The sequence below is a fragment of the Drosophila ficusphila genome, unplaced genomic scaffold, assembly GCF_018152265.1.
Source record: "Drosophila ficusphila isolate 14025-0441.05 unplaced genomic scaffold, ASM1815226v1 contig_106, whole genome shotgun sequence".
In the NCBI taxonomy this organism is placed as follows: Eukaryota; Metazoa; Arthropoda; class Insecta; order Diptera; family Drosophilidae; genus Drosophila; species Drosophila ficusphila.
In genome coordinates, this window is record NW_025063993.1 from 12,260,446 (window position 1) to 12,285,637 (window position 25,192).

Here is a 25,192-nt window from a genome sequence, read left to right on the forward strand (position 1 = left end):
CACATTAACGCCAATTTGACCCGGGGCAGACATGTAGATTGTGCTCCTTTTGTTGCCAGCCAACGCATTAAAGTATTTCCTTCCCGGGATCCTGGACATCAAAATCGAGTTAGCAACTTGCCCGGCTCAACGTATATAATTACATTGTTATTTATTGAATTTTCGCCCCGAAAACTGCAGCAGAGCAGCACATAAACAACGTAAACAACATCAACTTTTGCCCGGGACCCCAAAAATTGTTTAGCGACAAATTGTCACAGGCGCTGACAAGAGTTCGTACCCAGTTCGAAACTCACTCTTTGGTTAAAAGAGCGACTGGCAGTCCGTCAGTCAGTTAGTCAGTTAGTCAGTCAGGGGCAGGACAGACAGGCAGACATGATGCGCTCTGCCACAAAATATTCCGCAAAGTCAACAGCGGCAACACAAAATGAGGTCAACCATGAAAATTGCACCGGCGGCAGCAATTTCTCATTTTGAGTTTAGCAGGCTGCTTCGGCAAGAGCAACAAAAACCAAAGTACTCCGTATACCAAAAAAAAAAGGAAAGAATTTCGCGATGCGGTCCACTGAGTGCTGTTGTTGTTGTTGTTGCTGCTGCTGCTGCTGCTGCTCTTGATGTTGCTGTTGTTGTTACGGTTGATGTTGCTGTTGCTGCTGCTTGTTCCTGCGGTCGATCAGTTGCTGTTGCTGCATGTTTTTGGTGTAGTTGCTGCTGCTGCCGCTGCTGTTGCTGGTGTCATGTCGTTCATCAGCGTAACAATTTTTATTGCTGGTCGGACCGCAACTTTGTTGTCGATAAAATTTTAATTCGCTTTGGCTTATATTTTTTGTTCGGTCCCTTTATGCGATTTCAATTTGAGCTTTGGTAAAAGAGAGCAGGCAAAAAACCGAGTTCCCTGAATAATTGGTAAGCTGAACCCAAGAAGGATATAGAATGAAAAGTAAGTTAATTTTAAATGCTATCTAAAATATATGAAATTAACAAATCTTTAGTTAAATGAAAGCTTGGTTTTGGATATTAGGTCGACTTTATTTTGTTTTGCAATAAACCTAAGAAAAGGATTTTTGTTTTCATGTCATTTTCCCATAAAAGAGAATTTCCGATTCGGTTTGGCACCATTTCTCCCGAATTTATGTATGCATCCTTCGACAGCCCTGCGCCAAATTGATTTATAGCGTTCAAACATGTTTCGCCCAAAAAAGCTGAAACCACAGGAGGGGAGACACAAAAAACTGAAGACACCACAGCAATCACGTTCCCAATTATAAACACAACTAATTGCCCCGGCAAATGTTGCATGAAAGCGTTGCGAATTCTTAATATCATGGCATACAAATTTTGTGCTAAATTGTCAACATTAGCAAAGGGGAAAAAAGCAGCAACATCGGACGCAGAAGCAGCAACAGCAGCAGCAACAACACTTGACACAGCAACAACTTTTGACACCGGAGCAACAATGTAAGGCAGAAGCAGTCGGAGATTCTATGGGCCACATTTATCATGGCTACCGTTTTTAGCTCTGCACGCTTTTGACCTGCTGCACAGCAGCAACTCGCGTGCCACCAGCAACACCAGCCTTGTTCACAGCAGCAACAGCAAGAGCAACACCAGCAGCAACAGCAACTCTAACAGCAGCAACACAATGGCCACACGAAACCATCCACAAGCTGAACTTGCTCAGTGATCTTTGATCTTATCTTGGCCAACAAGCAGCAGGTAAAAGTGTTATACTGCAGATAAGTCCACAAAGAGAAATTAAGTTAAGAACTTAGGTAAGTATAAATATAATTAACTTCTTTTTAAATCGAAGATCAATAAGATATTATTAAACTTATTTAATGCTTATGTTTAAATACATATTTTGAAGTTTTAAAATATCTTATTAAATCTTTTGAGCATTGTATTTTCTTTTTAACTGATTAATTGAATTTCACATTTTTTAAAAAGCTTGGCGTTGTTCATTAATCGTTTCCCATTCTGCAGTCATCTGCAGATGCATAATACGGGCACGCCCCAACCATGTTGCAAGTGGCACTTTTGGGCTGTTCTCGTTGCCCCCTTTCCCATTTCGGTTCCCCATCTTTACCCTTTTGCTTGCCACATTTGTTGTCGCTGTTAAATGCGTTTTTAAAGTGCACGAGCCCCGCCCACGGGGCGTATGAAACTTTAGCGGTTATTCAGTGCCGGCAATTAGCCAGCGAATGTCATAAATGAACCACCAGCACCACCAGGGCCACTCTCAGCTGTCAAAAACTACGCCAACTAATGACAGTGCGATTGGAACTGGAATTGGTTGGTACTGGGGGATTGGGGAATGGAAATGGGAATGGGAATTGAAATGGCTTCAAACGAAGAACGGAAAACGAGCCACGGGATTGGATTGTGGGATTGAAGCTGCGCAAGATGTAAGCCAAGCGAGGCAATTACACATGCAAATCGCGGGGCACAAACCTCAAGCTCAAAACTGGAGTCTCGCCGCGAACTGAACACCATAAATCAGTTGTCATTGCCTCGGATCTCAGTTTGTCTAAGCACACGTCAAATTGCAGTCGTGGCGGGGAAAATGGTAACAGTGGGGGAACTTCATTAGCCGAGGAATCACAGCGAGCCAAAACGAGCGATCATTAACATTTTTCGATAATTAACAGTTTGGCTTGGAGCCCACATTCTATAAAAAACAGGCACAGAACTAATTGAAAAGTTAGCTATTTACTTGGTATTCAAACAGAACACAAACATACTTAATAATTATAAAGTGTTTTTAAAAATGTACTACTGTTTTATTACGGATTATTTCACTTTAATTAGAAAGTAAAAACCTACTTTAACTTAAGTATCATCATAGTTTTCATACTGCCTACTGTTCACCTATAAAAGATCTTTTCATCCTTCTGTTAGAACTTGTTCTTAAAATCAAGGGGGACCCCTTTACTTTGAGCCCATATTTAGACTTATCCCCCAACAACAACTGGTTCAGTTGCTCCTCCCCCTTTTCCCCCCACCGAAAACACCTCTTGGCAACATAGAACTTCAGCTGGAATCGCAGGCGTACCAGCGACATGTTGCCGGTGTCGCCCAGCAGCAGCAATTGCTGCTGACGTCGACGCGGCGACAAAAAACACGCTGCCAAGTGATGCGGCGCACAGAAGTGGCAGCAACAGTTTCCACTTGCGACTTGTGGCAACATCAGCGACTAGAACAACCAACCGAGTCTCGTGTTCGGGTTCGGCTGCTGCTCGTGAGTTCTTCTGAAGATGTTGCTGTTGCGGCTGACTTAGGAACCACAGCGGAAAACCCCTTTCCCGCCAAAAGAAAACCCCTTTGGCTTGCGTTAGAGTGCCAACATGTCCAGTTGCTTATCAGTCAACTCACTTTTTTCCGCCTGTCATAAATTATGAGTACTGTTGCAGTTTTATGGCCGCCTTTTGTTTACACAGCAGGCAGCGCAGAGGAACACCCAGACGCACACACTCGCAGACACACTCATTTGCACACACACGAGTGCAGAGAAAAAATAAATAACTCGGTAATTGCTGATATAGTGTTGAATTTTGCATATAAACAACGTCTCAAATTCAAGGAAAGTCAGCATAATCTCCACTGCGCTGGTTTTCATTATTTTAATCTTTTTATGAAACCTTTAGGATGATCAGATTTTCTTTTAAAGTATTTATTTATAAAATATTGCGTATTGAAATACACATTTAAAAAAGCATAACAGATTTTGGAGAATACATAACAATATTTAAAATTTTAAAACTTTTATAACTTCTAATTTGTTTTGGTAAACTTATGAACGGACTATTTGCAATACAAGGACATAGAGCACACCAATCTTTTTAATACGTGCACTTACCCACTTTAAAATACAATAAAATGAGAGTTTCAAGGTTTTTTTCTCTGTGCACGAATATTTAGTGCCCATACGGAAGACGCACGCGTGGTCGCGACGATAACTCATCCAAGTCACGCCGTCTGCCGTCTGCCGTCTGTGGAGTTCTCCTGATCGGATCGTTCCGCTCGCCTGGTCCCTGGAGTTCATCTAACAGCGGGAGGAGCCGTGCCGCAACCGCCCAGCACTTCCTGCCAATCCCTGTGGCAAGGTCCCCGTTCCCCATTCAAAATCTCTCTCCACCCACCGCATTGCAAATCATTTTCGAAATGCAGCAACGCACGCTAGAAATGAGCTCGTTTGAAATCCAAACATTTTCACTTACCTCAACTCTTTTCCGCCGCCGATTTTCCACCGCCTTACGCCTTGCCATCCCATAACCCCCCTTTGAACTCACTTATTCATTGGTGCGTGTTGGCAAATGCCAAACATTTTTAGATGCGACTGCCAACTGAAGCTTGTAAATACTTTGGAGTTGTGCAAAAGTGGGGAAAAGATTTTCCGCCATTTCAGTTCGTATTCGCGGTATTTACTGTTGTTGTTGTTGTTGTTACTCTTGCTCCTCTCGAGTATTTGCTGTATGCGTCTTTTGCCTTCTGCGATTGGCATTTCAACGGCAATGGGGCCGAGATCGAGAAACAGAAGAAAAGGGGAGTTTCCTACTCGGAAATGCGAGAGGCAAACATTTTTAATGCATTTTTAATTAATTTCTGCCTCCTCAATGGGCTAAATGGGCGGGGTCGTGGGGCGTGGTTGTTGGCTAAAGACAAAGTTGCCACTTTAGTTAACAGTTAAGAGCCGGAACTTTTACTACACTGATTTTCTCCTAACAAATTGTACGCTTAAACACCAAAGGAACTGTGTTTTCATTTAAATACATTTGAAATTAAATGGCTTTTTCGGAAGATGGCCCAAATCAGCATTTAAAAGCCCATAACTTTTCTAAATGATGTCTGATTCTGGATTGGTGTACCTGAAAATACTTGTGACAAATTCTCATAAGAAACTGAATTAATTTGGTTTCAATTTTCAGCTCGCCGAAGCTGGCTTCCTTTCTTGTTAAGTGCAACTTCACCGCAAAAACCGAATGGCGTGGCAATAAGATGTTTGCGGCAATCATAAAAATCAACCGAGCATCGGAGCCTCCTCCTAACTAACTATCCAGCCATTTGAGGAGCACTAACCCTAATTGAGCCATCAATTAATTAGTCAGGCAGGCATAAGCATTTGAAGAAATAGTGGAAATTATCAATTTAAGGCGGCTCCCAGAAGTGGGCATTAAAAATTATGAAGCTTCGGGTCGTAAAAAGCGGTTTGCCTGGGCTCTTATCATAAAAGATAACAAACCGCTGGGCAACTCGTAAACGGGCCAAATGTGGAAGCTGGAAGGCCGAGTGTGGATGCCATTCGACCCACTTGCGATCCACAAACAATGTCCGTGTGAATGGAAGGAAACTGGTTGCTGCTGCCGGCGTCGCTGTTGCTGGTTGCTGGTTGCTTGTGTTGCTCGTGTTGCTGGTGTAAGTGTTGCTGGTGTATGTGTTGCTGGTGTATGTGTTGCCGTTGCTGCCAGCAGCCAGCTGAATGCCTGGCCTGGCCTATTGAATGTGCATCAAAATTTATGGGGCCTTTTTTAGTCGTTTGCGTTGAGTCAGCGGAAGCGAACGTCGTCGTCGGAGTAGCAGCAGCAACATCGCAACATCGCACCAACAGCAGCAACATAAGCCGTGTTCGTCGTGCCCATGTTGCTAGTTTTCGGTTGAATATCGCAAAGAGACAGGTTGCCAGGCGGATTAAAGTTGCAGCCTATTTCGTAACAGTTAAAAAGTGTGTGTGCATAACTCAAGCGATTGCGAAACAAGTGTTTACAAAAAAAAAAAAATCAGAGAAACCAACAAAATTAGTGCCCCGAAATATACAGAAATTAATTGGTTTACGCCTGTGACCTTTGGCAATCAAGTGCCACCTGTTGCTGGGGACACAAGGAGCTGGCTCTCTGAACAGCAATATTTATAAGGTAATTAAATAATTATGCAATCATCTCAATAAAAAAGCGGCCGAGTTAGTTGTCGGATATTAATCAACTCGTGGGCAGGCATAAATATGCAAATTAAATTGAGGAAGCAGGAGATTGTTACACTTTGTTGGTCAGCTGAAGGAGAACATGTTCTGCGGTTGTCTTTTTTCCTCTGTGTTCTGACTTCTTTTTTTCTGGCCAAGCGTGAGAATATTCACTGGGCATTAATTAGCCGAAGAAATCAACATAAAGCCATCGGTTGTGGGATTTCTTCGAGAGTGGCTTGCATGTGATTGTGGCCAACTAATTGCTGGCGATCGTAAAGGAAATAAACACGCTATTTCTTAGCGACTGCGAGGGAGTGAGATTCAATTGGAGGTATTTGCAAATATAATCTAAGAACACTCGGAACCCGGTGTGTTTCTTACAGTGTTCGTGAACGGCATAAATCACACCCCTGCTCCTTTCCTCAAGAATCCTGACCATGTTGCACAGCGTGGCACTAAACACAAACTCCACTCCATAGACTCATTAAGGTTTTAATTTACAAGTTTAACTCGAGATTTAAACACCGAGATTTATATGCGTGCCGCGAGAGGCAATAATCAACGGCAACAACCGGCAATCACGTACGGCAACAAATGAACCCACCAGCAACAGCAACAACAACAACAGCGGCAACAGCGGCAACAGCAACAACATGCGCCAATGTCCACCTACGCAGATTGCTTAAACAAACCCTCAATGAGGAGGCCCGTGTCGGAATTGTGTCGGTCGGTAATCGAATATGCAACTCATGGGGGAAAGCTTTACCTTTAAGACAAAACAGGACAACAGCAACAACAAGATGCAGCAGCCACAAAGATGAAGATTTGCGCAAACAAACAGACATTAAAATCATTTAGTCTGCAAAGGAAGGAGGATGTTCCCTCTAAAGAAGATTAAAGACGAAATGCACTTTGAAATACACTTTTAGAGAAAACGGATGCCTAGCAAATTTGGAAAAAAAATATTTTTAATAATTACAAAACCTTAGAATTTAAATAGAGTACGAAAAGAAGCCCTATCTAGTTTTACAAAAATTATTTAAATTTTTCCTTTCCTTTTAAAAATGCTTTTAAGCAATTTAAGAGTAGGAATCAAGCTAAATTAAATCTTTGATTAAGCTCGCCCCAACTGGGTTTTGGCTGGAGTCTGACCTTAGAGAACACTTGCTTCGGCAGCTCTTGCAACGGCAGCACGCACCTGCAACCTGCAACCTGCAGCAGCCGCCAATCATTCGAGGATGCGACCAACAAAACGACGACGGCAACTTGCGGGGAACAACTGGAGCAACACGTGCATGTGATTTGGAAGACAAAAACCGTTCTAATTTCTCAACTGTCAGCTGAGAGAGGTCTCCACTTGTCCCCCGGCAACTGGCAACTAGCAATAGCAACTAGCAAGTCGCAGCTAGCAGCAACTGGCGACTCGCAACCCCAACTCGTTAGCCTGGCTGTTGCCATAGCAATTATGCAGCTGGGCCTCACAAAAGAAGGTCGACATTGCTGTTTCTGTTGCCGTTGGTCTGGTTCCGGCTCTTTGGCTGCGGCTCATGTCTTCATTTTGGACTTTTTGCTGCAAGTACACATGTTGCTGGCGTGCTCGAGCAGCAGCACCAGCACCAGCAACAACAACAACAACAACAAAAGCAAAAGCAACGGCAACAGCAACAGCAGCAACACTTTTTGTTTGTTTGTTTGCATTGGCCAGCACTTTTGGCCTTTGGCGCTGGGATGTTAACCCTAAACCTGGCTGCCTTTATTAAGCCACCGCGACCAAGTCACTTGCACTGCATCACCACCAGCAACACCACCACCACCACCATCGACCGTCGCACCACCAACAAAACAACTGCAATCTGGGCGCTTTTTTAATAGTTTTTAGCTGCAAACACGTTTTTGCTTCGGCCCTCTGGTGTTGACGTCGCCTTTGGTTTTCCATCGTTTACCACCGCTTTTCTCTCCACCTCTAATTTGCACCGCTTTAATTTTTCCTTTTTATTTGCAACACTTGTCGTTTAAATGCAGCAGCAACAGCAACAGCAGACACAGCAGCAGCAGCAGCAGCAACAGCAAAGTGTGGCCAATAAATTAAGCGAAGCCAAAAAAAGACACACCGAGCAGAAATATCATCAAAAGACCAGGTTGCTGGGGAAATTATCTATGTGTGGCTGCCAGAGGTTCTCAGGCCGAAGACTCTCCGTTCCCCGGATCCCCGTATCCCTGGATCCTCGGATCCAGCTCCCCAGTCTCCCCAATCTTCGAGACTCGGCTCCGTGCACAATCGCAACAAATGGCATTTTTATTGATATTTCGCTCGGTTCGCTTGGCAGCCGCATGTTGAAATATGCGCGCCACCTGTTGATTTTGTTTTTCGATTGCAGGAGGAGTAGGTGAACCTACAGCCATACCCTCCTATATATATATACATATATATACATATACAAAGTTTATACTGTAGGATCGGTGGCGGGGCTGCTCGTGATTTGCGCTGCAAATTAAAAGCGAGGGCGATGCATATAAATAGCAATTTGGACAGGCGAATTAAGGTAAACGACTGCAGCAACAACAAATCTTGCAAAAAAAAAAAAAGCAGCAAAGGAGGTGGAATAAAAGAACTCGGATCGCCGAGTTGTCTTGTCACATAATGGAGTGGAATTATATCAACGGCGTGACTTTAATTTTCAACAAATTAAACAGAGGTGGGCATGGGCAGGAATTCCGAGCCAGCAGCCGGCAATCAAGTAACTCAAACAGAGGAATTATTTAGAATGGGTAGTTAAATACAGACAGGTACAAATAAACGGACACTTAACTTTACTCAAGAGCACTACAAATATCTACCATTAATTCTTTAACAACGCCTTTAAATATTTTAAGTAGAAAACGCCAATATCAACTACGAAATCAATGAGGCAATAAAAAATAAATAAAAATAAAACTATTTCTTAGAAAATGTGCAACCATCAGACAAACGTCGGTAAAAACTAAATGCCCATTGAATCACCTATAAAAATGTACTTCCCAAAATGTAAATTATTCCTCCAAATTCACTATTAAACTATTTAATTTTTTTACTACTCACTAAAGTGTGACTGCAACCCTTGAAAAAGTAAAACTTTGAACCAAACAAACTGGCAACTAAGTAAATTCCTAGTTTATCAGCTGCTGCTTGCCCACTCGAAAGTAACTTTATCAGACGGCCTGCAACCAATTAAAGGTTTTTCCACGTATTTAGTGGATTGCATTTTCGTTTGCTCCAATAAGATAAGCCGAGAAAATGCACCTCCAGCCCCCAATACAGTCATTCCTATTGACAGAGCGACGACGACAGGCGGAGATGTAGATAAAGCGCCTGATAAGCAGCAAATTTGACAGCCATAAAGCAAATACAACAAACCGACCGACAGGTAGAAAAGATATAGCGCATTGGGAACTTAAATTACACTGCACCAAGGAGGGAGAGGAGGAGGCGGGGAGGGTTAGAGGGCTATGAAAATTAATGAAACCAGTTCGGAGCATTTTTTATTGTTCGCCTGTCGTTTAATTAAAAGACAATCAAAGTGGGGACCGCAGCTGGGTAGCTGGAACAAAAGCGGCGAAGGCGAAGGGGAAACGAATATCCAGCGGATGCCAAGAGTTCATCAAAACCAGGAGGAACATCCACACTGCAGGCTTCGTGATCCCAGCAGATACCGGATTCCAGATCTCCAGATCGCCAGTACCCAAAAAAAACTCATTGGGGCAAAGGAGAGAAGAACCTGCTCGGGGATTCTTTATCGACATGTTTATGCGTTCCGTTTTGCCCCCGAACGGAGAAGTCCGACAAATGTATAAATATTTACACGAAATATTTACGATTAGGAGCGCTGGCAGCGAGGCAACCGCAATATCGCCGCCCCTTAATGAAATGCTAACGATATTCATTGGAAAAATCACAAGCGTAACGAGCCCGGGAGGAAAACCGCAGATGCCAGAAAAGCCAGAAAGAGTCAGAAAGAGCCAGAGTTTACAATTTCAGAGTTTCGGAGCGTTGCAACACAAAGGGAAATTATGTAAATGCGCTGGGAAATTGTTTCGGCCTCTGACAACAACCTCATCCGAACCGACAATTTTGCGCCGAGCATTTTCGGCAAATCAATTTCAATTGCCTGCCAACCTGCCTGCCCATCGAACCATCGAGCCATCGTGGGCGTTTTCGGCCAAAGCGATTGGGGCGTGGCATGCCATGGCTTATAATAATAATTGAATAAATTGGAGCTGCAATTGAATCGAGGCCGATGCCACTGCCGATGCCGGGCAGGTGTAAGTTGGCCAAGTGGAAGCGCTTCGGTTTCGGTTTTCCCGTAATGAAAATGCCACTTTGTTGCTGGCAGCAGCCTGTGGTTATTGCGAAAGCTATAAATGTAAGCCGGCCCGGCCCAGAATGCAATTCAGTTTGCTTTGAGCCAAAGACGATGAGATGACGAGATGCCGGACCGGAAAGCTTCGGCCAGTTGGCCAAGTATATAATTGAGGCAAATGTGTTTTATGATTGGTCCCGAATCAGGGTTAAGTACCCTAGCTCATTTGCATGCCGTGCAATCCGGGCAATCCTGCAATTATCCCGTCGTCAGTCATAAGCGACCACACAGCGGATCTCGGCAGCTCATCATCATCCCAATCCTCCCAGGCTCCTCCTTCTCCCTTTGAATCAACGTAATAACTGTTACTCTCCATCAAAATAATGTAATTATCCAAATTGTTTTCCTTGAAATTTGTTTACATCATTTGTGCAAAACCTCGCGCGAGTGGGCAAAAAATGCAGAGGCAGCAAAAAAGAGCTGGAAAACCGGAAACTCCTTCAAGTCGCAAATTGAATACTCTTCTTGAACTTAAAACAATACATCAGAGAATTATGAAAAATTAGTTAGCTTACGAAAACCCACTTAACCCACTTTTTTGACATCAATTTTATGAAAAGAGTGAGATAAGTAATATATAATTATAAAAGCATAAGTTAATGTAGACTTTACACATTTTTAAAATCTTTCCTGTTAATAGGTTGTAAGAAAATGTTCATTTTTTTATAAAAAATATGTTATTTTGTTATTATTATTATTATTATTAAACTTTTAGTCAGTCATGACCTGAAGTTAGGGAACTTAGCTTTCCTTAATTGTAATTAGTGGTTTTCACAGTATTCACAAGCTCTTTGGGAGATTGTAAAACAAAACTGCATCTCCATCATGCAAAGCAAAGCAGTTCCCGTTAAGAGCCACTTGAATGGGGCTAACACACACTAGACAACAAGACCAACACACACACACACACACAGACACACAGAAACCAAAGTAAGAAGCTTCTGATTTTTTTTCACTGGCTTCTGCTGCTGCAGCTTTGCACTTTTCCAAACCGACGCTTCGGCAACAATTTCATTATAGCGCCAGCGGCAGCATTATCGTCATGCAACTCCATCCAACGACCATGCAACACATCATCTGCATCCAGAACGCTCCCCGCCTCCATGCCCCATCACGTGTGGCATAATCTTCATTATCATTAAAGCGGAGCACAGGAAAGCACTGCTAAACTGTTTAACGTTTTCCCCCTTTTCCCCCTTTTACCGCTTTTACCCCTTTTACCCATTTTTCCTTTTTCGAAGCTTCCGCTTTTCGCTTTTTATTCCTTTTCTGGGCTAAGTACTTGGCAGGATCTGAATATATGTATGTGCATATATGTTTGCCATAATCCGCTTGGGTAGTTGCATTTTAATTGCATTCCCCGCTTTGCATTGCTTTATTTTCCCCGCTCAGCGTTGTGGAAAAAATATGCTTTTCCCGGCGTGGTTTAAACACCTCAAGCTGTCACTGGAAAAAGTGCCATTTCATGCTGCGTGGAAAATTGAGCCGGAAAGAGCTCTTAACTTTCGAGTGCATCTGAAGTTTCTATCTGCCGCCGTTTCCAAGAGATCCAATCGATTTGAGCTGCTTGGGATCCACTTTACTATCACTTTGCGGCCTAATTGCTTTGAACAATTTTCGGACTCTTGTTGCTGCCACTTTGGGGAATAGCAGTTCCCCCATAGAATTTCCCCCATTGGTTTTCCATTCAGAATTTCCCCCACAATCCCCCATTTAACTTTGGAGCGCCGCTAAATTGCCCGCTGTCAGCGTGGAGCGGCATGTCAACAACAATAATAATTGTAATAACCAACCCGGCGACGAGTATGAGCCATATATATGTACATGGCCGACTATTAAGGCCATGTTCTGCCGGCAACAGCCTGACAGGCCAAGTCAACGGAGGGTCAGGTGGGCTGAGGGGGGATTCGAGGGGGGAGGGGGAAGGCAGGTGAGGCAATCAAGGCACAAAACTTTGCTGCCAACGATTTACTTTGCGAATCGTCGTGTGGGGCGCCGTTGGCCGTGGTCTCGTCTCAGTTTAAACTGGATATTGTCCGCCGCCAAGAATAGAGTCCCGAAAGTGGTAAGAACACTTCGTGGAGGGCAGACGACGAGTGGCAAGTGGGGGTGTGCTGCGAACTGTGGGGTCATAAAATGCGAGCCACGTTGCCAGACTGCAGGAATAATAAACCGAAGAATGCTGGGCGAAATTGGAAAACACAACTTGCTATTAGCCGCAAAAGCGTGGGTTTTTAGGATGATGGAAAACCAACAAACAATTAACGATTCATAGCACATAAAAAAAAAAATTGGAAAGCAAGTCGGTATATTTGAATAAAAACTGGGAGCCCCTTAAAATAATTAGACTTAAGTTCCAAACTTCAATATTTATTATCTTTGAGTTTTAAGTTATTTTATTTTATATTTTATTTTCATAATATTCTTTTTCTTTTTAAGTTTGCAAAGAACAATAAATCCTCTTACTATCTCTCCCCGAAAAAGTCCCCTTAGTCTCGCTTTTCACATTTTCAATGTTAAATCTCCTTTCGATAGCGAATCACTGATCTTGAAATTTGCTTCCACTTAACCCACTTAGTGCGATCAATCCTACGAGGCAGTATGCGCAGCGAGAATGAAAAGATGTAGTACGAGGCGCAATGGACCGAAAATTGCCCGACTTGATTAGCAATTCCAATTAGAAGTTTTCTCATTTCTGACAGGCTGAGCGACAGGCATGGCATTCTCCCCCCCTTTCCCAACCATCAGCCACTGGCAATCGTGGCAGCCAATCATCATTATGATGTTCATCTGGCATGCACAATAAAAATAAACAGATCATAAATAATATATGAATTCAATTCATATCTAAAAGGATTTGCGGTTAAGACGCCGCCACGCACAAATATGGCGAGGAAAACGAGTTTTCTTCGGGATGTTCAAGAGGGCTGCGAGGGGCCTATAGAATCCAGCCGAGGAGATCGCGTAGATGCAACCAAAAAAATAATACAAAAAAAAAGGAAAGAAAAATAAAAGAAAACAAGAAAAACACGTAGAGCGACGACGAGGTGAACTCACTTTTTACCCCCTGTTCGTCTGCCGGCGATTTCCCAATGCCGGTTGTGAAATTTCAGGCCGGGCTGCGAATGTTTCATGGCCAAGTTAACAGGCGCACAGAGTCGCGAGCAGTCGGTCGGGCGATCTAGCCAAGCTGAAAGAAGACAACAGCAACAGAAAAAAATGGTAGACCGGAATGAAAACGATCATTAAGCTGTGTTTGCGGCAACATGCAACATGCAACTAGCAACCAGCAACCAGCAACCGCTGAAGTTCAAGTTCAAAGCCAGGCAACAACGAGTTATTGTTTCTCGACAAGATTCTTTCCACTTATTACACAAGTCATCAGTCGTCGTCGTCGTCATTCTCATTCTGATTCCCATTCCCATCCTGGTTCCCCGTCATCATCTCGGCTGTCATCTTTGACATTAGCCGGGATCTGGCCATATCCCTCTTAGCTCTCAGATCTCAGCTACCAACTCTTTCTTAACGGTCCAAATTGCAGAAGGCGTTGCCGCATCATTATCAACTGATTGTGTGCACTGAGCACCGGCTACCGTATCCTGTCCCGTCCGGGACCCAATTTCATCTCACCGGAAAGCAGCGCGGCATTCAACAAAAAAAACAAGAGGCCCATAAAAAAAAACATGCAGGATGGGGAAAGAAATCCAGGGAAGGCCCCCTCTTGACGGCACTAATTGTTAATTAATGGAATGCAGGCGTGCCTTGAGCCTGCCCCCGGCATTTCGGTCTTTTTACTTGCCTGGAAATTATTGCCACACTTTGTCGGGGCTGCAAGTCATGTTTGGGGTTCAGATAACATAATTCCCCAGTATCCGAATCGGGAATGAGGGAAATATGGGTTCTTTTAATAATTGCTTTTATGGTTGCATGTATCCTTTAATATGTTAATAGAATCAGATATGTAAAGTTACTATATATGTTAGATATTCAAACATAGATATTTTTCTTATTAAATAAACACTCAATTAATTTAGAAGATTGAATACAATACTTAATAAACAAATATTGCTTTACATTTCATACATTTTGTATTAACTTTTAGCTTAACCCAGATTCACATTTTTAAGCCAGAAAATAACCATAACAATTTAAAATCTCATATGAAGTATATTTTCCCCTTTCCGCCCATTGATACAGTGCCTTTTGCACTTTCGCAGGAAATGAAGATGCATTTCTGAAATGCAGCCAAACATATTTCATTTTCACAGTCAACGAGGCAAACTTTTTCAATCTCTCCGGGAAACGCATCACCTTTCTTCCTTGCCACCTCGTCGTCTGTGGCAAACTGTGTCATCAGACTGGCATAACTTTTATTGAACTGTCGCCCGGGGTGGCGTTACAACTATCTTTTCGACTCCATATATATGCGTATACTATATAGTGAAAGGGGGGTTGGAGAGGAGCAAAGGTTGGAAAACCCAAAGGTGACAAGTGCCGAGTCAAAAGCCGCAGACATTTGTATAAATTATTACAGTCGCCCCACGGCGGCATTCAAAGCGCTTGTCGATATGCATTTATGATTGCATGTGACATTTGCATGACTCTGCCACGCCCCCTTTCGCCTTTCACCTGTCATTCCCCCCAGCCGCCACTCCCCTTCGTCGCCCACTTGTTAAACAGCTGACTTTGCCATCTTTGGATTCGGTTTCCTTGGGGTCTCTTGAGTCGAAATTGGAATGGAAGTCGGACGTTGAGCGGAGGATGCTTTTCTCCCGTGGCCTTTTGGTATTTGCACGACACAATCATTAAATAGCCATGGCCAAGTGCTGACAACCACAAGTACGGCCAAAAACAAAAACAACAAATTACAAGCTCACATTGTCAGAGTTGCACTTTAGGCGACATAAATTTTATGTACGTCGCCATGACAGAGCGAACAAACAATACGGCGAAAAGAAGATCGCTTTTATAATGACGAGACCTTAATACCCTATTAATTTGAAAGTGCCATGAGTATAGAGTTTTTAATTCCAATTTAAATTTAATTGTGTTTATTTAGGGATAAAGGCATATTATTGTCCAGTGTTTGTGATGATCCTTAGCAATTGGTTTTTATAGCTTAAAGCTATTATACAATCCTTTTCTTGCTCATAACTATAAACTTCTAACTCACTGTTTTAGCCGTTTTAGAAAGGGTATGAAAAAGAAGACTGAAATTCAGTCCAAAAGTAGCAACAACAACAAAAACAGCGGCATCCAAGAGGTGTCAATGTACAATTGCAGCAACAACAACAACAAAAGCAATGACAATGGCAACAAGGAGCTGGCACAACAAAGAGACCATTGTTGTTGTTGTGCTTTTTGTTGCTGTGGCTTTTGTTGCTGGTGTTGTCGTTGATGTTGCTGTTGCACATGCCAAATGCGGACAGAGACACGACGCCAAGGAGCCTGCCGCCCGGACAGAAAGCTCCTCATGCATCGTTACACTGAGCAAAAATTAAGCACTAACCTTCATGTTCATATTTTGACTCATAATACAAAAATAACACTGCTTGCTATGATAAAATATCTTTCTCTCTTAGTTTAAATCACTTTAAACAAATCACTTAAAGTTCAAAACCAGACTTTAACTACGAACTATGTAAGTGCCCCTTAAATATAATGACATTTTAATTTGGCTTCCGAGCTGCAAGGTTCATAATGCGCTTTAAATTGATTAATCAATAAATCAAGAAACAGCCCAATTAATTGCAGTGCACCGACTGGATCCTCCTTTCCTTTGAGGCGGCTACAAAGCATTTCTCACTGTTCTATTGACACACGCAACGCTCGTCTTGGAATGTTGCCGCCGTTGTCGCCACCGCAGCGGCTTGTGTAATTACGCGAGTCGCATTAGCACAACAAATCGACCCCACAGAGCTGCATTTAATTAGTGGCTCAGCAACGTGGACGACGACGACGACGGCGACGGCGACGACGACGGCAAACATGTCAGGCGAAATTGTTGGCATAATTCATAATTGAACTGCATTCGTGGCTGCCACACGCTCTCACATCCTCTGCCGCATCCTTGGTATCTTTGCCAATTTGGAGGCCCAACTCCGCTGGCTTTGATGGCTACATAAATTTTGTGATAGGTTGTGGCGCCCAACGTGGGGCCGTGGTTAGTGTTTGTCGTGCCCGGTGTGCAATGCACCGCAGCCCCCTCTCCCTTGACTTTGAGCTCTTTAAACTGCCGATTTAATACCCTAATGGAAGGGGTATGTTGCATTTATTAGCGGAAATTGGCAGACCTTTAAAAATCATAGTTTTTTACACATATTACAAGCGAAATTCTTCTTGTGTTGTAAACTAAAATTGCTGAAATTTAGAAAGATTATCAATATGATTTGAAGCGTAACGAATTTTAGAAATTAGAGACTAACCAAGGATTTTGAAAAAAGAGTATTTAAAACCTTAAAACCTGAACCCAGATTTTTTTTTATTTTGTGCTCGTTGCCATTGTTTAGAGTCTTTTAAATATTGTAGCCTCCTGTGCGCTGGGCGCACCTACAACATTTCGGGTTGTATGGTATAAGCGGCAGTCCCGTTATTTCTCGCTCTTAGGAGTTGTTAGCCGAGTATTCCATTACCGCAATTCACATGTCGGCCCAAAGCCCACCCAGGTTATTGTTTCCGCGAATGTATCTGTATCTGTATCTGTAAATGTATCTGCGACAGTGTTTTCGCCGGGTTCAAAGACTGTTGACATTCGTGGGTTATTGTTATTGCGATTGTTGCGGCAACCACATCCGTTTTAGTTGCATGTTGCAGGCCATTGATTGACGTAAGCGCTTTAAAGACTTTGTCAAACGGGGTCCATAAAGAACCGACTACTCCGGCGACTCTGGAGTGCAATTTGCCAAAGGGATTGGGTTCTGGGTTCTGGGTTCTCGGCTCTGCACCGAAAAATATGAACAAGCCAAATGGGAAACCGAGGACAGGGAACAAGCCCAAGCGGCAGACATGAGACACCAACACTTCATATGACAATAAAACTTTGTCTGCCATGGAAGCCATGAGGGAAAAAAACTATTCCGAACGATTTAACAATGAATTCTGCAACAAAATCCCCATGAAAATAGATATAAACGGGGACTGGGAGGAAGACGTAATGGTGGGAAGTAGCATATAACCATAATATCAATTTCAATAAACTAACAAGCAAATGTGCGAGATGTGAGCGGAAGCGGACTAACACAGTCCGCAGTATATACAAACTTATGGGGCGTGCAGAGGATGTGGATGTGGATGTGGATGTGGATATGAAGGTTGTCATATGGCGCCAGACAAGCGGACAGGTGCCATAAAGGTAAATTTCAATACCAGCGAGCGAAAGAATAACAGACCTGAGCTCACACAATTGAAAAGATGGGGATATGAAAACAACTTGGCAGTAAGAGCTGACAAAACTCTATTCAAAAGGCGTCCAAATGTTTTTCAGATGATTTTCAAGTAGATAAAATGGAAACTGAAGAGTTCTCTCTAGAATAAAAAATTACCTCCAGCCAACTCTTTATTATTTCTAAATTTTGTATATATCACAAGTTCTTTTATTGGCTTTTCTAGCTTTTGATAAATATTAAACTGCAGTATACTTCGTCTTACTTCCTTAAAAAACTTTCAAAGAGTTGTAGATATTCAACAAAAAACTGAGCCGGAATAAACGTTCCCTTCAGTTCTTTTTTCACTAATGTTTCTTGCCATTCCAGTTGCTTTAAACAGATAAAAAGACCTTTGCTTACCACCAACAAACAGCAATAAAATCCCAACTTTCTGTGAAATTTATTGAGCAAAACTTTAACTTGATTCGAGACAAAGCGGCAGACAGAAAACTAAATCTCCATCTCAGTCTTTTCTAAACGACGAAGTAAGTAACTTCTCGGCTGAAAGACGCACAAGAGTGTGCTATGCAAAATGTTGTCACTCTGCAGCTAGCAGATATTTGCAGCTTATTATCCTGGCAGCTACAACATGTGGATGCGTTTGCTGTATGACAAGTCAAATTAACATGTGAGACACAATCCCCATCCAGTTGGATTCCAAAAGGAATCCGAGTTGCAGTTCTTGCTTGTTGTCATTCGACACTTTGCAAAACTTTGCTCGGGGTGCCGGCAAATGTCAACGCATTTGTGACTCCTCATCCTTGGCCAAATTAATGCCCGGCCAGCATGGCGTATACTTGTTAAATGCAGAGTAGCATCACAGAGCATTCAGGAACATCTCAACAACTGTCGACATTTGTGCCTGCAGCTTTTCTTACAGCAGCCCCCCTGGATTTTCCACCCTTTTTTGCACCGCCTTCAATGTTGCGAGTTCCTTTGTTGCACAAACCCCATTGTTCATTGTTTAAAAAGTGGGTAAAGTGGTGCAGCACACTGGCTGTGGAATAATAAAAACTGATGCAGGACGAGACCTTCGGGGCAAAGTTAAGGCCTCCTGTTCCGGTTTCCTTGCCCCGATTCAACCTTAACCCACATTCGGTTTCAATTATCCGAGTCTCCAGTGGAAACCAGAAAAGCCACTGCCGAAAAAGCTTTAAAAATTAATATGCTCAAAATCTTGAAACAATTTGCAAACTAATAGCAAAAGGCTTAAGATCGCATTAAAAGTTTCCCCCGGAGAACTATCGGCACAGACCACAAGCACCCAAACACGCATATAGAGTTTTGTTTGCCGAGAGATTCAATAAGCAGCAAGTTGTGGGCAGAAAGTTTGCAGTCAGAAAGGCTTAAAGCCTTTTAAAAGTGGCAGCAGCTTAAAGCAAAAACTTCGGCTCTGAAGGCGAAAAATGTTGCACTGCAAGAATAAGTCAAGAAATCATCAACGATGCCATTAGCATGGGGTCCAGAAGTGACCGAAGTTCTTGGCCTCGAGAGTGGCGAAAAGTTTCGTGGGTTTTTCCGAAGGGGTTGATGAAACTTTTAACGAGCTCTTTACATTTTCCCTGCTTCACGCCAAAAAAAAGGAAGAACTAAAAAATGGGAGGTGATAAGAACATATTGTAAAATATAAATACCACTATATAGTTGCTTTTTTAAATGTATTCCGATTCGTCATGTCTATTGAAATTGTTTAGCTGATGAAAGGGTTAGGCTTTCTTTTTTATTTCTTTCTTATTTATTTTGGTTAATGCGATTTATTGACTTATGTTCTTGTACGATTCATCAAAATTTGACATATCTATTAACATATTTATAACGAATCTATTTTTATCCGATCATTAACTATGTTCTTGCCTTTCTCCTCCTTACAGATGCAATAAAATCTAGAGAACCTTATAGTTGATACATCCATTATTGATGACCATGCAGGATATACGCCTACGCCTGGAACCGCAGCACAGTACAGTCACGTTTATATCCTCCGCCTCCTCCACCGCCTCGTCCTCGTCCTCCTCCCAGACAGCTGAGACCACGCTGATTGAGACAGCTGAGAAGTCGCTAGCCAGGTGAGGAAAAAAGCTACCCCTTAATCTCCATCTCCATCCCCATCTTCCTCTGAAGTTGCCACCCTCGTAATCCTTGGGCTCATTTGTTAACCGCAGTGAAGCAGGTGCTGGAACAGTGACAACGACATCGCCGCAGCATTACTTCCATCATCATCATCCGCCGGCACATCCGCATCCGCAGCCCCAACCCCGCCAGCAGCAGCATCCGCATAGCCACTCGCATCCGCATCCGCATTCGCACCTCCAACGGCGGCCGGTGGAGCAGTTGCAACTGCTGCACAGCCACCACGATGTTCAGGAGCCAGCCGAACAGGAGCATCCGCATCATCCGCACCAGCATCCGCACTCCAGCTCGCCGGCAAATCCGCATCCGCACCATCTGCGCTCGCCAAGCTCCGAGGAGGATAATTCGCCCACTGAAATGAATAATTGCCGTCGTTTGGTTGATAAACCGCCGCTGGTAAGTCCTGCTGAGGATCACTGTTAAAAATAAATAAGAATTATTAATTATTTTCTGAAAATAAAAATAGATGAGAAGTAGAAATTACAGATGGAGCTATCCTTTTATTTTTATATACTTCTAGAATTATTTCACGCTCATTCAAAAAACAATTTAAAGAGTGAACCGTTTTGGTTAGAGTTTATATTTCTAATTTATAATTCATATTTTTTATGAAGGCTGAAGATTAAACTCAGCAGCCGCCGTTTTCCATAGTGAGCTCTTTTCCCCATCCACTCTTTAGCATTTCTGCTACTTAATATTAACTATTAGCCAAGGTATTGAAAAGGCAGATGAAAATTGCGGAGTCAGTCGGGGGAGCAATCATTTTTGCTTTGTTGCCAGGTTGCTTTGTAGCCTACTATATTTCTCATTGCTGGCAAATTACTTTGCACAGAGCATAAATCTGCTTACGCTGATGATTTGCCAGGAAACGAGGGAGGAGAAAAGGAAAGGAATTACCTATTGGAGCATCGGCTTGGGATGCACTTAATGCCAAAGAAATGCCAAGGAGCGGTAAAAAAGGAAAACTTCAAATCGAAACAACATCAACGAAATTCGTGGAAATGGGAAAATTGCAAAAACGAGTGGAAATCCTTTGGCTTGGGATTAAGTGTAACTCAGAAATGCACTTGATGTTTTCAAACTCAGGCTGTCATTCAACATTTTAGATTTTAAATATATATTGCGTTTATTCTAAATCACTTGATTTAAATTGCACTGCTTGAACCGAATTTAAAAGCAATTGCAACTGGAGTACGTACTTCAGGTGGAAAGTGTTTTTGCCACTAAACCTGAAGCCGAAAAAGAGTTCATTAAATTAATTTGCACAAATGCAAATTTGCGAGTAACGGCACTTTGGCACGCGCCACTAACAAAGGTGCACTAACTGAACACAACTAAAATGGAGCCGAAATGGGAGCACACTGAAAGAAATTTAACAAAGATAACAATAAGAAATAAATGATTACACATAACACATATTAGAATAAGTTTTTATTTATGATAAAATGATGAGCGATAATTTTATAAAATATTTTATAAAAAAGCTTGATAAATATTTGTACATAAAAAAGAGATTCAATGATTTCTTAAAGTCAAATATTAACACTTCAGCTTTTTTAGTTTCCCTTTTGTACCTTACAATGTCATTAAATTTAACCGAAACTTGATTGCCATCCATAATCCTTAGGTGAACATAGTTAGCTGAACTAACTAATTACATTCTTCCGTTGACAGCAACTCGAGTAAAATCCCCGTTATCATTTATAACTTGCACCTTAAAAAGTTTCATGGCAAAGCGCTAAACGCTTCCCATTTTCCTTTAGTGCAGTTTGAAGTTGGCAAATAGGAGTCCCTTGTACTTCGTTCTTATTCTTACTTTGGAACAATGCAGGATGCCTGGCAAATGGCAGGCAAATGCCGTTAACTTACTGACTTTATGACACATAAATCGCAGCAACAGCGCCAAATGCATCCGACAGCCAGTTGCCGTTGTCACGTGTTTTTAGGCCTAGGGAATGGAATCCTTGCGAAAAGGACAATGGGAAAACTTTTCTCTGGCGCCGCCTGAAAGTAGGCAACGTGAAAAGTTTTCGCACAGATAACAAGGCAAGGGAAATGCCGAGAAAATCAAAATGGCAGCAGCAGGATGAGAAGAACTGCTGCTGTGAATTCTGCTTAGACACGTCTATTGTGCCATTGTCTGTGGGAAAATACCTTGGAAAATCCCACTCCTTGGGCGCATTCTTTATCGTTGGGACTTGTCTGGCAGTCCGGACCGAGTTGCATAATGCGTGGGTCCCTTCCGATGCCATTAGCATAATGGGGGCATTAGGTTGGCACGAAGCTCTGATTGCATACTTAACGACAGCCAAGTGCTGCCAATGCGCCAATTTAATTAGCTGCAATTGAAAAACGCCCCTGGAATCGATGGGATCCTCTGGCAGTTGAACGCGAATTTGGGGCAAGTAAATCGCCTTTCATCTCCATTAAATCAACATAATTATCGCAAATTACGAGGAAATAACCAAGTCCAATTTACGCTCCAACTGCTAATTACACAACGCAATGGAAAACAATTTAAGCCGCAGAAGGAAAACCCAAACCCAAAGGCGAGTATCAGCCAGAGTCGGAAACTTTCGAATTTAGGATCCAACTCATTTCAAAGTAATTTCGCCGCAAAAGCCAACGGCTGCTGGGTGGGCGTGGCCAACACTGTTTAACATTTTATTGGTAACCAAAAATTTTACACATCAATCTCGGTTGTTGTTTCTGTGTGGCAAGGGGAGAAAAGTGCTAAAATCCGAAGTGGGAGGCACGTTGTTGCGGCTTCGGTTGTGAGAGCTAAAGTGTGTTTGATGTTTGTTGGACTTTACCCGGGGGGTGGGGATCATCTGGGGGGGGAGGTATTGAGCAAGGAGAAGGAGTCGGGGTCACAAATCCCTGAACGACTGCACCTGCCCCGATAATACTGGTCAGACAACAGTAGTCCCGAATTCGCCATTATAGCAATGCAAAAACTTTTGCCAAATTGGCAGACAACATGCAACATGCAAAATGTACGACTTAGCAGTTGGCACACTGAAAAGAACGCTCATTAATTGGGCTGTCCTTACAAATAATTTCAAATAAAAATAAATAAAATACCCTAAAAAAAAATATATGTACCACTGACATGCACTTATACAATATAATTATTCTTTGATACCAATTCTGTTATCTTCACAACTTATGTTTTGTACTAAAATTGGAAGCAATATATCAATTTTTTATTTCAAGCGTCTCAAATTCGTATATATTTTTGCTTTAAAAACTTCCTTACTATAAAATGTTTCTCTCTGTGCATTGCAATCCGTTTCACAGGTGAAGCGGCTGACGATGGGCATTGGCCTGCTGCGGGGAACCGAGGACAGCCGTCCCCTGGTGCACAGCACCTGCGGCTCCTCCCTGACCTCCGGATCCGGGTGCGGGTCCACCCAGACCATCTCCGACGGCTATGTGAACGAGGCCATCTGCGAGCCGGACAAGTACGTGGCCAGCAAGTTCGGCGACTCCTGCCGCCAGTCGCTCTCCGCACTGGAAAGTGCCACCCAGCGGTTGCAGGTGGAGCTGCCCGCCAGCAACAAAAAGTATCTGCGGGAGACGTGCAGCGGTAGGTGGTTTTAAGCATTTAAAAAACACTACCTCAGCTTTCAAAATTCAAAGAAATTAAATTGAGATTAATATTGTGTTGCAGCCAACTCCAGTCCGAAATTGTTTCCTGCCCACGGCTCCCTGCGTCTGGATAATCTCAGCCTTTCGGAGCAGCAGGAGCTGAAGGGGGCTGCCTGGTTCCAGGCGGGGATTCCCCGGGAAATATCCCTCGAGGTCTTATCGCGCCAGAGCCCGGGTGCATTTCTAGTGCGTCAGAGCAGCACAAAGCCGGGCTGTTTCGCCCTCTCCCTTCGCGTTCCGCCGCCATCGCCACGGGTGGCCCATTATCTGATCCTCCGGACGCAAAGGGGATACAAAATTAAGGTACAAAATATATACATTTTGCTGACAAATTTAACCATTAAGTAATCAGTTTTGCATAAAAAGAGGGTTATTGTTTACAAAATGTACAAAATAATAAAACTGCATAAAAATAAATAAAATACATAAAACAAAACAACATAAGGTAATGGCATTCACTGCAATAGGATCTTTAGAATCGTAGTTTAATTTTTTTTCGAGATTCCTTCATTCTACTTTAATCATTAATATATTTTTTCCTTTTTTTTAACTAGAATCTTAGTTAAATTTATTTTCTAGATTCCGTTTTTCCACTTTAATCATTAATATATATATTTCTTCACCCGTTTTAGGGTTTCACCAAGGAGTTCAGCTCGTTGAAGGCGCTCATCACGCACCATTCGGTGATGCCGGAACTTCTGCCCGTACCGCTGACCCTGCCACGCCCCCCGAACGCCCGATCCCAGCGATCGCAGGCGGCCTACGGGGGCGGGGGAAGTGGGAACGGGGGAGCGGACTTCGAGATGTACGGCTCGCTCAACGATTTTCGCAAAATGATGGCCGATTTGAATGTGTGACCGCTGGGCGCACTTAATTAATTAAGTAATTATGTCACGTTGATTGAATTAAGCTGCCCGCCCGGCTTGTCACATTGTCCGGGTCGAGACGGGATAACAATCTGTTTAATTTGCGTAATTGGCTGTGCTGACGACGGTTGACGTGGCTACCGACAAATAGGGTCCATGTCCATGTCCCATGTCCACATCCATGTGTACTCCGCCAGACTCTGGGCCCACCTGTCCATCCGTCTGGCCGTCTATCTGTCCTTTCGTTCGTCCGTCTGTCCGCCAGGTGCCACAAAGAGTGCACAAATTTTTATTAAAATTGATAATAAAATCAGCTACGTGGGCGCCGGCTGCGGTTGCAAAGGGGGCGGGGCCAACCATTGAGTGAGCTCAAATCATTTTTGCGAAACTGATTAAAAAAGTGCAAAAACATGCAATATGTATACGCAAACAGACATCAAGTGATTATTATTTTTCGCGTTTTTATCATTTTTGTGCGTTTCTGGATGCTTTTTGCTGAGTGGCAGGTGCAGCAGACAGAAATCCGAATGGGGCACTCGGATTAAATGTTAATGTTTGGATGGATGGCTGGTAAATCGAGGGGCGGCGGAAGGGGTTTGGAGCCCTGCATCGGGATGGGTACAATGGACTCTTTTTGCGGTGCATTTGATGCACTCGTCAGGCGGAGGACTAGCTAGATAGACTTATATAATAACTAAATAATATACCAATTACATATACTGTAACTCTATGTATTTTGTGTAATAAAACATATGAAAAGTTAATGCT

The 25,192-nt window shown here is 42.9% G+C and overlaps 1 protein-coding gene across 1 annotated transcript; it reads left to right on the forward strand.

Annotated features, from left to right (window-relative positions):
• Positions 1 to 5,530: 5,530 nt before the first annotated feature.
• LOC108093207 (selenoprotein P) lies at positions 5,531 to 25,188 on the forward strand. The gene is made up of 6 exons (XM_017193170.2): positions 5,531 to 5,909; positions 19,649 to 19,843; positions 19,940 to 20,303; positions 23,208 to 23,496; positions 23,581 to 23,861; positions 24,191 to 25,188. The coding sequence occupies exons 2-6, from the start codon at positions 19,695 to 19,697 to the stop codon at positions 24,413 to 24,415; spliced, it is 1,308 nt and encodes a 435-aa protein (XP_017048659.1). The 5' UTR covers positions 5,531 to 5,909; positions 19,649 to 19,694; the 3' UTR covers positions 24,416 to 25,188.
• The last annotated feature ends 4 nt before the right edge of the window (positions 25,189 to 25,192 follow it).